At 31.4% G+C, this 13,034-nt stretch overlaps 1 protein-coding gene across 1 annotated transcript; it reads right to left on the reverse strand.

Moving 5' to 3' along the window:
• Positions 1–2,228: 2,228 nt before the first annotated feature.
• LOC121114795 (E3 ubiquitin-protein ligase UHRF1) lies at positions 2,229–6,541 on the reverse strand. Its single transcript, XM_040708870.2, has one exon. It carries the CDS (start codon positions 4,917–4,919, stop codon positions 2,799–2,801), a length of 2,121 nt encoding a protein of 706 aa, XP_040564804.1. The 5' UTR covers positions 4,920–6,541; the 3' UTR covers positions 2,229–2,798.
• Positions 6,542–13,034: the final 6,493 nt, after the last annotated feature.

Genomic DNA, 13,034 nt, shown 5'->3' on the forward strand with positions numbered 1-13,034 from the left:
ATTATAAAAGACACTATTGTTATACTATGTATAGTGCGCACTTTTTTGCTCCGTGTATAAGCATGGATACTTAACATCTGGATAAACTATAGTCACATTTAAAATCAAGCAAATTTTCCATTAGAGCATTACTGTTTCGAAACATTAAGTTACATAAATATATTCTTACATCGTCAACAAGTTATAAATAAATATTACTTTGTATTGAAAGTCATTATTCTTCCTATACGTTAAATATAGTTTCAAATTGTGTTTCCCTCTTGACACACTGGTAAAACATCTGGTCGAAAGCTCAATGATAGTAAAATAAGAACTTCTTGCATAAATTTCCAACATCAAACATGGAAATTCTTAATAAATGGAAATCAGCTATACCAATAGATTAGATACCTGGTAAAAAAAACAACATTATATTTATTTTAGTGATATCTGATAATTGTATATATACAATTATGATTGTTTAAATAAATGATAAATCCGTTGATATCTCAAAAAAAAAAGAAGAAGGTATTTGCTCCCCTTATTTTAAACATGAAGATTTTGAAATAGAAACTTAATGGACAAATGGAGAACTAAAAATACATATCTTAAAAAAAAGTGCTAAATCATCTTTAGGATTAAAAATAGAAGCGACAATTAAACAAAGAATTTGTATAATGTCAATGGCTGAAGTGAGGCGTAAACGGAAAAGAGATGACATATAATTAAGGGCGCAAAAGTTTTTGAGAGAAGATGATATTTTAAATTTGTGGGAGCTCAAACAAAAAATTGGGTATCAATTGTGAACCTAGAAAAATAAAGAGTAGATTGCATGGAAGATGAAGTTCAATTCCTGTACATAACAAAAGCAGATTCAGGTATTTCGCACAACACACAAAATTAGTGAAATAATAACTCTCTTTTTGTGAAGATCATTATTATTTTGATTTAATAACTATATTTTTATTTAATTAATGATTGATAACTAGTATTAATTCACTTTAAGTTGGCCATTTATTGGATTTAGTGTAATGATTCAAAGAGACTTGAAATTTCAAATGTGGAATACTACCAATAAGATTTTAATCAATGAAATAATTCATTTGGTAGTTGCAGAGCGAATAAATACTTGTAGTTAAGTTTTAAAGTTACTTGCGTTTTTTAAGACTAAGTATGACGTTACCAAACAAGATGCAATTATTAGAATAAACAGTTTCAGTCAAACCATTTCCAATCAAACTCAATTAATTTCAGATAAAAAAATATCATTTATTTCCGAAGAACACATAATAAGATTTTCAAATAAAAGTAATAATTAGAAAACTGAAAAATGAATTATAAGTTTATTCTAACATAACTTTATACGTTAATTGATGGAGTGATAAATGTAATCGGGAGTTATTCCAATTAAAGAGTCATAGCATTAATATCTAAATATAATGTAATAAATAAATATCAGGAAGTAAAAGTTGAACTTGCTGCCACAATAAATTATCAAAATCAATTTGAAGTGAAAGAAATATCAACCCATATTCATTTTGTGCCGTGTCTGAATTATCCACAGTTAGGTTTTAATCCATAATATAAATTAAAAAATTCCTGAGGTTAAAGGAACATACTCAAGCAGATATCTTCTATCTATCTATATATATATATATACATACATGGGAGGATAAGGCATCCCTGATAATAAATTCTTCAAAAATGAACCGCAAATATATGCTCATCTTGGAAATCAGTAACATTATTTTCAACACTTTTAATCAATTAGATAAATAGAGATCCTTCCTTCCTACTCAATAATAAAGGCAATTTGCAATTAAAAGTTAGATTTGAAAAGAATAAAAAGAAATCTTGTATAAAAATCTAGTCCTTTCTTCGACAGAATTGAATTATACTTGATAATTGCTTTTGGAGGACTTGCAAGTTTAGCCTCCAAAAAATGAAATTTTCCAATAAAACGATCCACAATTGCATGATTGATTACATAAATTACAAATTAGGGTATTCAATGGACGATCTGATAAGTTACTATCTCCGCGTTCATGATTCATCACTGTAACAAGAATTAATTCTTATCTTCTATAACTGTTATTAGAATAATAATTTATATTAAAAGTTCTAATAACCAGGTTGCGTGGCTTGTGTCTATCCAGATTATATGATCTATATTCTCTATGATCCAGATGTTAATTTAAAAAAAAAAATCTTTGTTTGAAAAAAGTAACTCAATATGAAAAAATGCCTAATTTCCCGAAAAAATGAATATATTATTTAGTATCATTCTTGTTAAACAACAACACATATTATAATTATATTGATGACATAAAGATATGAAGAGATTATAGGGTTTTAAGTACTACCTACTACCTCTGATTTTTTTGGTCTTTACAACAAGAAATACAATTTAGCTTTTTCAGAGTGATGTAACACTTAAAAAAATGTTGAGATCATATGTTATACATACAAAGAGGACATAACTATTAAGATTCCAATAGAGGAGAAACTATTTAAAAAAAATTAAACTGAAGTAACAAATTATAATATAAGGAAGAATAAATGTACCATTTGTGTATATATCGCGTACAAAGGGAACATGCGTTGTAGTTAATATTTATTTTAAATAACACGGACATATGTTCAAGTCAAATTATTAATTTATAATCATAAATAATTTAAAACAAAGTAAATAACAAGGACGATAAAATTCGCAGAATAATAGTTTCATGGGAGACTGGGACAGGCCATATTAATATACATATATCTTATAAGTATTAAATTAATATGTACACATAATCATTTTTTTTTTTCACACGAAGTCAACATCTTCCACTCTCATAACCATCAAACATGGATCTCAAAATAGTTTGTAAAGACTTATTAACTTTAATGCTATAATTTCTACCAAGCTCCTTTCTACAAGACGGGCATGAGTAGAGTTCCTCCTTAAAAACACGAAGAATGCATTTTTTACACATGTTGTGCTGACAAGGAGTCGTAACAGGATCCAGTACAATATCCTTGCAACAAATGCAGGATAATTCCTCTTCAACTTGATTGTAGAAGTCCAGTTTCCATCTATATTTGGTATTGAGAATGTCTCTCCACATTTTCTTATTCTCAGTGTCATTGGATATGAGTTTCTTGAGATGAGGATCAATGATGTAGTCAACAGGTGATATGAGTTTGGGTATAACTAGATTGACTAATTTTGAATTATCGTCCAACAGTTTCCTTCTCTTTACTATGACATTCTTATTTTGATAATCGGAATGGTTCATTTGATCAGTAGGATGGATACAGGAGGAATAGCCTTTTTTCAACATGTCTATCATTCCTTCCTTTGTCCAGGGAGCATGAGACGGATCATCTCTTTGAAAAAAAAACTTCCAAATAGGATAACCCAAAGGACCATCAATTAGTTTATATTTAACTACTTTATAGATTCCATCGTAGCGAAGACCCTCATTGGGAGCATACTTTGAGAATTTACGACAACCAAAACTTCTAAGAACCCTAACAGGCTTTCCTTTCCTCCAATTACTACCGGCATCAGATCCATTAATTTTACAAATCGGCGCTGCGCAGTTCATAGCCACAGCTAGATTTGTTCTTTCAAGAACTTGAGATATCTTTTGGTCATCAAGAGATCCTGTTTTTACAGGTTGAGCGACTCCTGAACCCATCAACCAAAACGTGTCACCATTATCTACATCTTGAACAGAAAGGACTACACTTGCAATCCCGCCCATAGAAGTAGATCCATAAAATGACGAAGTCTTGTGACGATGAACTCCTTCCTCATATATTTGGGATCTGAAGCGCCAACACATTCCCACATCAATACCGGGAATAGGACCGAAATGATCCTTTGGAACTTTTCTGCATTCTTTGGAGTGTGCTGTCAGACTATACTCTTTACCTTTATCACGTTTAAAACTGTGACTGTCAAGTTTTCTTTTCTGAGAGGTCTGGGACCCAATTTTAACTACATTCTCATCGGATCTCTTACACTTTGGACAATACCAATCTTCATCAGGAATGGTGGTTAACGGAGGCTGCAAACAATATATATGATAAAAATCATGACAGTCATCACATAAGAGAGCAACTTCTGGACGGTCTTTCAAATGACAAACACAGCAGGAACACATTGTACAATCATCCTTACTGTCTTGACAGAAATCGCAGTTGGGCGGAGGCGTTCTCATGACACTTTTGGTCCATTGATCACGATTTTGAGAGGGAATATGCTCCTGAATACAGTACATCTCATCCACAAATCGAAGTCGAATCTTTTTGGACAATGATTCAGGAAAATGAACAAGTGAAGCAAATAATCCTGAAGAGCTAACTGAAGAAATAAGGCACTCAAACCAAAATCCCCTTTTGTCTGGATGATCATAATTGTAGTTGGCCAATATTGTCATTCCACTTTTAAGATTAGAAAGTGACACTCTATGATAGCTACGAAGTCTAATAGATTCCAGACCCACATAACATGGTTTTAATTCTTTGAATCGTTCATATTGAACCAAATAAGCAACGCCATCCGAAGAGGAACAAATATCTTCCTTAGAGAGAGCATGAGTGGCGATCAATTTACTCTCAAACCAAGCACCAGAAGGTTCTAAAATATCAACATGATCCCCAACAACAAAATATTTGGATTCAACATTTATTCGATCTACAGGGAGATGAGAGACGGAAGAGAGAGGCAAACTTCGCTTAATGCACTGGATAACGTCATCCGTTCCAAATCGATAGTCTTGAAGAATTCCATCTCCTAGTTCTTTTCCACGATGGAGGAGGCGTTGAACTTCCGGGTCTAGATCCGGCCATTTATTCTTAATACAGAGTCTCAGCTCATGAACTCTGGTGAGCTTCGTAAGTGAGTTGAGACATAATGTATTGGTCTCATATAATATCCTAATCTTCATTACCCGCCAAAATATTTATCTAACACTATGATGAGATAGAACTTAGAAGCTTGAGTTGTTACTTGGTAGAAGTTATGTTATTCTTGCTGTATGTTTGGAGGAGCAACCGACGTACCAGGTAATCTAAAAACGTGTGTCTAGTCAGGGAACCTCGAAATAGAACGATATATTTTTTGGCGTGCGCTTATTTTGACTAAAGTGCAAAATAATTTATCATATTTATTAAGTAAATGCTGTCATTTGACACTTTAACAACTCATATCTGAATCATTTTTAATACTAGTTAGATTTTTTGTTCAGAAAGTTTAAGCATTAAACAGTTATCATTTCAATGACATAGAATTTGCATTATATATAATTGAATTAACTCAATTTTATAGTGAAACACGTATATTTTATGTACAAAATGATGATAAATTGGAGTTTATTCACAGTTAAATCAGACTATGAGATAAATATTTATTAGTTGAAGAATTTTTGGAAACACATAATTTCCTTTTTTTATTTGCTTGAAATAGGGGTTTTTACTTCAGAAACATAAATTTTAGCAAACTTGTTGTAGACTTTTGATGCAATTTGATTGAAAAAATTGCTAAGGTGGTAGTTATAACTGGAAGTTAATTTTTGAAACTATGTTAGTTACATAGAAAATTGATTTTTTCTCACTTTTTGCAGAAATTGGCTTGTTTACATATTGTGTAATAGAGTATTTTGTACACACAAGATATATTTTATTATAGAAATGTGTTAAATTTAAGATGTTAAATAAAAAAAATGAGATGGTTAAGAACATGAGCTATTCAAGTTTCAATTTACTGCAGTAATATTACAACAAAAATATTTTGCACTCCCGTCAAACTAAAAAAGAAGTGTTCCTTAATCATTACAGTAATACCTTATTCATTAAAGTAATAATTCCCTTGTCTTGTCAACATATTCTCTATACACTACAAGTGTAAACAATTTTATCACTTAGCTTTTTTGTCAGTATTGAGCATTTTCACTGACGTCATAAATTACATCATCATTTTAGGAAAAGCCATCTAGTTGATATTTTTACGACTTATGGACAAATTTCCAATGGCTTGCATTGTGAATACTATTTGATGCAAATGATAAATAGTGATTAGTGATATTTCAAATTAATAAGTGTAATATATACTGAAAATCCCTCAAAATGGCTAGATTTGTGCAATTATTTAAAAAAAATATCAATTAGGAACTAGAAAAGTATGATAATTAGAGAAAAATGTTTTTTTCTTTCCGTTGTGACATTTAATTTTTTTACAATATGGAAATAAGATTATATAACGATGTTATAACATATTTTTCATATATTTTAGTGTCATACATAAAATAAAGACAAGGCAATTGAGGGATGAAATTTTTATAGACAGTGAGGTTAAAGTCCTTCTATTGTTGGTCCCTCTATGATGTCCCATAGTTGACTATTTCCCTTAATCATTGTTATAAAACTTGGTTGTTGAGGCTCCAAAATGGACGACATCAAAATTGTGACGTCAAGTGAAAATGTTCTATACAATGTACTGAATATTTTCGAATGTCTCATGTGCTGGGAGTTTTGATTCCTTTTAGTGAGCTGAGTCACTTGAATCAGTTCACTAAAAAGATTCGTTCAAAAATCAAACCCACCGTCAAATCATGTATCATCATCAGAGACGCCACTATAGACAGGGATAATATATCGGCCCAAGGGTTATCTTGTGTGCCAAATTGACAAAAAAAACACAGATTGTAACGTTTGTTAGTCGTGTAGGCACGTAACAAAATCCTGGGCTGGGATATCAACCGACGATTTCATGCGTGGACTATTTGTGGCAAATAATTAAATGTGTAATAAAATTCGTATGACCTATTTTTTGAGAATTATAGAATAAAGAATTTATTCTGGTATAAAATTTAATATAATTACTGAATATAAACGCCATCAGCTGCTATGACACCCTCCAAGCGACCGCGGAAGGCCTTGCACACCTTGATGATGTAATGGTCTTCCATGGATGCCCATTGCTCATTTTGACGCTGGCCTTCCTCTCAATTTGCCACCACACACTGTAGTCAAGGGGATTCAAATCAGGTGATTGAGGTGGCCAAATGTTTTTGTTCCAAAATGGCATGTTGGCAGCGAGCCAATCCTGAGTCATTCCAGAGGTATGGGCAGGTTTTTCAGATCTTTTCCCTCCTTGACAAGCTTCTGGACCTTAAACACAGTAGTCCTGGATAGTGCAATATCCTTGATGATCTCCTTGACAGACCTACCGGCGCGGAGGAGAGTGGCAACCATATGACGTTTGGCCTCGTCATTAATCGTAAACGACTTTGTTTGATGCGAGTAAGAAAAACAAAAAAAAAAAGTCAAAAGATTTACCGAGTTACTTGTGCTGGAATTTTTTATTTCCGGCCACGGAACCTCGACATATAAGCGTTTAAAAATTAGTCCGCGTATTTATGCAACTACTGGTATATAAATATAAATACGACGAGGGATCAACAAGAAATTGTATTCCTTTCATTTTGGAAACAGAGAATAACTTATTAATTCGTTTATTTATCAAAAATAATCTATTATGAAAATAGCGATGACGTATCAAGTCAGAGAAGAAAATCGACAGCTGACAAAAAAAAATATAAGGCACTTTTTTGTTGACTAGGAAACACGGGTGATCAATGAAGGTTAATACATGCGAACAAAATATTTAATTTAATTAGATTTCACTTCAAATTAACGATTTATTATAAACATTAAATTTGTAGCTTGTTTTGTAGCCTTTATGATAGGAATAGGCAAGTTGACTATATATAAGGTATGTCGATAAGATATTTTTTGTTTTTGTTTACTAGCTATTTTGATGACGTCACAAAGGAGCCAATTTAGGAGGAAATTCGTTAAAACAAATTGTATTAATACATAATCTAGTATTTTATTTTCTCATAAGACAATACTATGAGTGTAAAATTTGACCCTCCGACGAATACAGTACTAAAATTATAAAAAAAAAGAAAAAAAAAAATAATTAAAAGTTGTTTTTAATGAAAACTAGGTCAAACATAGATTTTCAAATAAATATACAAAATAGTGGACATCTGATGGGTATTGTAAGGTTGTCACAGCACCAATATGTCTTGTACATGTAGAAGAGGATAATTCTTGGAATAACATGAGTTAACACTAGTTAGCAGAACTGAACTTGGCTCTGTTGTGATGTCATCGATAGTTATCAGCTAACGTTAACTAAACTGCGTTGCAAGTTTTTTATCGACATACCTTATATACTTATTGTCACCTTGGAAATATGTAGCTTTGGTTTGAAACATTATCGTTCTAAATAATTTGATTGATCGTACGTGGATAATGCAATCAGGGCCGGTCAGGTACAACCACGTTGATTGCATTGGACCCCCAATTCAATAAGTTAGCTTGAAAAATCATCAAAAATATGAACACAATTTGTTAAAAAAGGCCACAAGAAGGCTTCACCTTACCTAAAAAAATATCATTTAAAAAAATATTTATTTTATAGAAAAGATCAAACATTTTTGAAAAAATCAATGCCAGCCCTAGCCTCACTTACTAATTATTATCATCATCCCTATTCAGATTGAGATTTTTGGCATCGTATAATCCGTTTTGCATAAGGACCACAATAGCTAAGGCTAGTTCTTAATGCAATGAGTGTCTTGAAAGCGTGATATTAATTGGAACTGTGTGATTCTGACACAGAGCCCTACATTAGAACTGCAACACTCCTTTGCTTCACTCTCATTCAAGTAATATAGTCACGGAGAAGAGCTATGATTAAGGTTGACGCTATAAATAATTTTTACTGTTTCTAATTTGTACTAACGAGTACATATATTCATACCTTCTAAAATAAAATGAAACTTAATACTACATACATAAATATGATAGGTGATTTTGTAGTACATATTTTTTACACAAATACGAGTATGTAAGTACATATCCTTATGGGCATAAATGCTGTTTACATATATTAGATTGTTAACCAGCCCCTCTTTAGATATATCCAAGGCTACAAACCCAGTAGTGAAACGATCAATATATATATATAAAGATCAAAAAATATAGTTTGCTACGTTATAACTTTTTTGTTTGCTAGGGTTGATGATTATACTTGAATATTACTCTATAGCTAACTATACAATCTCCATGAATTCACCCTTTTAACGAAATAAAGAAAGTAAATTCTGCTAAGAAAATAAAAAGTTGAATATGTCATAAGGAAAATGATAAAGTGTGTATTTTGGGCATTCTAAAAAAAAACAAAAAAACGAGAATCAACATGGTAACCCTGACAATTTGAAGAATGTTCTGGAGGAGAGCAGCTTAGTCTTCATGACGTTTCATAAGATCAGCTACAATCCGTTGTCTAGAAGGAGGAGGAGGGGGAGGAGAAGGAAATAAACAAGGACATTGGCAATAATTAATCCGATGTCAATCCTTAATTCTACTTAGAGTCGAGTAATGTCTTAAATTATAACTTATGATTCGAGTTCAACCAATCAACTTTCAAAACACTGAGAAGAGGAAGATAAGTATAAAAATCGAGTGCTAAAAATGTTTTATACTTTTAATTTAGTGCTATATGTAATTCTGTGATCTTGATTATAAAAGAATTTAACCTTATGCCTGCGAAAAACGTCTATTTAAAAATACAAAACATACGATTAATGTCTCGTTTTCACTTATTTTGGAGTTGTGTTCCTAATTTTTTGAAACTATTCTATGGACTTTCTTTCAAAGGACTCACTGATATTTAAAACAATGTAAAATTGGGAAGCTTTTATTTTTTTATTTTCAAAAGATATGAGACATTGTAATCCCATAAGTTCACTGTTTATGTAAGGAAACTATCAAATGAAGAAGGAAAGTTTGGAAACGCCAGTTGTCATTGAACACAGCGTTACTGCAGCCACATAATTTTTTTCTCGGTATTATTATTTTTAATTTGATGAACAAATTTTAAAGAGCAACGATGATGTCATAACAAAAAATGACTTACCATGACTAGACTATAACTATTATAATATAAAAATGTGCTTACTATTGAGTAGAGTTATATATTTATCCACGAAAGTGGCTGGTGGACGCTTTGGGTATACCCGCCACGCCAAAACTTTACCTGTTGTATATGGTAGATTCTTAAATTTCCAGCTTCGGTTTTCTGCTTATCTTACCCTTTATTATTATTTAGAACGTTGATAATTGGACTCAAACTAGATCTTGTGAAGTGTTTAACCAATTATCAACTGCTTTTGAGACTTTTTTCCTGATCCTTTTTGGGGGAAAGGTTAAGAGGTACAATTAAAATAGCTGTGTAATCTAGTTTGCAGGATCATAATCTATTATTAGAGGGCGCTTCCTCTCTAAAAAACTGGAATTCCTTCATACGAACAAAAGTATTCTAATACAAAATTTTAAATGAATACCTGTTGTGTGTCGACGAAGCAGAGAAGGTCCATCCTCGATTGTTAAACGCTGATCTCCGATGTTTTGAGCTTTTGTTAATTATTCTTGAGCCACCTGCGGTGGGTGAAAGGGATAGAGGTGAGAGTGTTGAGGGAACCATAAGAGTATTTCGAAAATTTGTCGACTGAGTCCATGCTAAGCGAGCCCGTCTTGGACTCGTTGAAGGACTCGTCATTTTGGAAAATGGAATCCAATCGCCTGAAATTATAAGATATTAATGATTAATATATAGTTTATGCTATAATTGAATGAGGAATTAAATGACTTGATGCTTTTTCATCATAAAGCCCCGGAAATTAATATTGAATTTAGATAGCTGAGAATATTAATTTATAAAAATATTAAACCAAATTATATCAAAAATTAATTAAGAAGAAATAAATCAAACATATTTTGTTATATGATTTTCAGGAATATTGATACATATATATTATTTCTATAAGAAAATGTGAATTCAATTTTTTTGACCCTTTAACGCTCTACGTATCATATTTGATAAATGAGTTTTTGTAATCCTCGATTTGAGTAGTTTTGCAATTTTAAACTTCATAGATGCAATTGTTAATATACAGTCAAAAGATTATTTAGCATAAAAGTTCCAAATTTCTTACTGATTACCTTCCAGTGTTGTTAAAATATTGCCACACCCAGAAAGTGCTGTTAACTGTTAAGAAGAAAGAGAACACGCATCGACTGTTTTTCCACTTCTAATTGGTATACTTAGTGTTTAATTTACAGATATCCGTTGTTTATGAATAAGAATCCTATTATTACTTATTAGGGAAGGTAAAATAAGCATATTGGGCTTATCAAAATTATCTTCTTAATTTGTAAAGTTTGCTTATATAAGTTATGGACTGTACAAGTTATTTCAGTTGCTAACAGCGTTTTCAGATTTTTTCACTATAGAATACTTTTTCAAAAAATATCCTTTTAGGGGAAACAAAATGATGGTCTCGTGTGACCAAATATTTTGTGTTTTCCTCAGAAAACGTTTTCGTGTGGAAAGGGCTTTAATTGAAGTTAGCTTGATTCACAAAAATATACCTACAATCTAAATAAAGCCATGTATGGTTATATTATATAACCTAATGGTTTAGTGAACGCAATTTTTCATATGGAAGTAAATCATTGAGTTAATTATGGCTATATATGAAATTCCAACTTTTTGTTTTTTAATAAACTATACATATAAATAATATATAAAAAAAGGTACAACTTTTTTATTTCTTGATTTTAGATTGTATGACATTTTTAAAAAAACTTTATTTTTTTTTTCCTCGAAAAAAAGGATATTAATTTGATATACATAAGTTAGAACTTTATTGAATTTTTCGTTGACTGTAGAGCATATGCAGCTTGTCAAAAAATAATCAAAGAGCTCAGAATTCGAAAAATATATACTTGGTAGTGAATAAATCTTACACCAACTTGCATGTTGGACTTCCTTTTTAATCTGAATGAAATCAAATGAACTCGGACATGATGGACATCATAGAGATATTCATTCAAAGGAACATTATTTGTGAACTTGGCCCTCATTGTCAGCTTCCAAGTGGGCCGTAAGGTCGCACACAGATGTAAGATGTAATTACGACTCATCTTCTTCGACACCATATTCACGGATAACTTGAGTTTAGTAATGTTGTTGTAATGAACTTGCCAGGCTTTAGACTCTACTTGCCACTTGATGATGTATTCCAGCGATTGAGGTCCGGGCTCTGGGACTAAGGTAATTTAGAAGACTCATAAAATGCATCAAATAAATGGGCCATATTCAGTTTTCAAACTTAGAATTGTTACATAATAGGAAACCCGTTTTTTAAAAGGGTATTTTCAATAAGCAGTCACCTTTTTACTTCCCTTGTCTGACCACTTTATACAAGTAAGGCAGAATTTGCTTCTTTTGCAAATAAAGCTCTGGTGATAATGAGCAAGGCTTGAGAGTGTAAAGAGTTTTTCTTCAATGGGTCCTTTTTTTATTTACATTATGCTCCCAATACTCTCAAGAAACCACTTAGTGCATATATTTTTCAAAACTATAGTAAAAAAATTGAAGACTGTAGGAAATATTTACTTTTTGGGGCTTTTTCTACAACTGGCTGATTATGTCCAGAGCATAACCCCCTTATAACAGTAAGTAATGTATAAACTTTGGTCAGAGACACTTGAATCAGATAGGAACTTGAGAACACAAAAATATCCTACTACATTTTTTAGAAATGTCTAATTCTTATTTATTCCCCCTCTTTGGTCCTATCCAGATATGGGTTGCTATAAAAATATTTTTTGATCCTATCCGCTATTTTACAATTAATTAAATGTATCCTAGGGTGCCAAATAAATCACTTTGCGCGAAAAAGTAAAAAAATTAGGGTTCAAATTTGTTTCTTTTGATAAAAAAATACGATTAACAAAGTTTGAACAATTTTTATGAATATTTAGGGCTTTCAAGTTTTGAAATTTTACATCTTTTTTGTTTTAATATCATCCGTATAGTACACATTACAGCTTGTTTGTAAAATTAACAAGTTTAGATAAGTTAAACTTCTATCAAAAATATGTTATAAATCATTTTTTAAGTGTCTAAAAGAACGATAAAAATA

The sequence above is a fragment of the Lepeophtheirus salmonis genome, chromosome 3, assembly GCF_016086655.4.
Source record: "Lepeophtheirus salmonis chromosome 3, UVic_Lsal_1.4, whole genome shotgun sequence".
In the NCBI taxonomy this organism is placed as follows: Eukaryota; Metazoa; Arthropoda; class Copepoda; order Siphonostomatoida; family Caligidae; genus Lepeophtheirus; species Lepeophtheirus salmonis.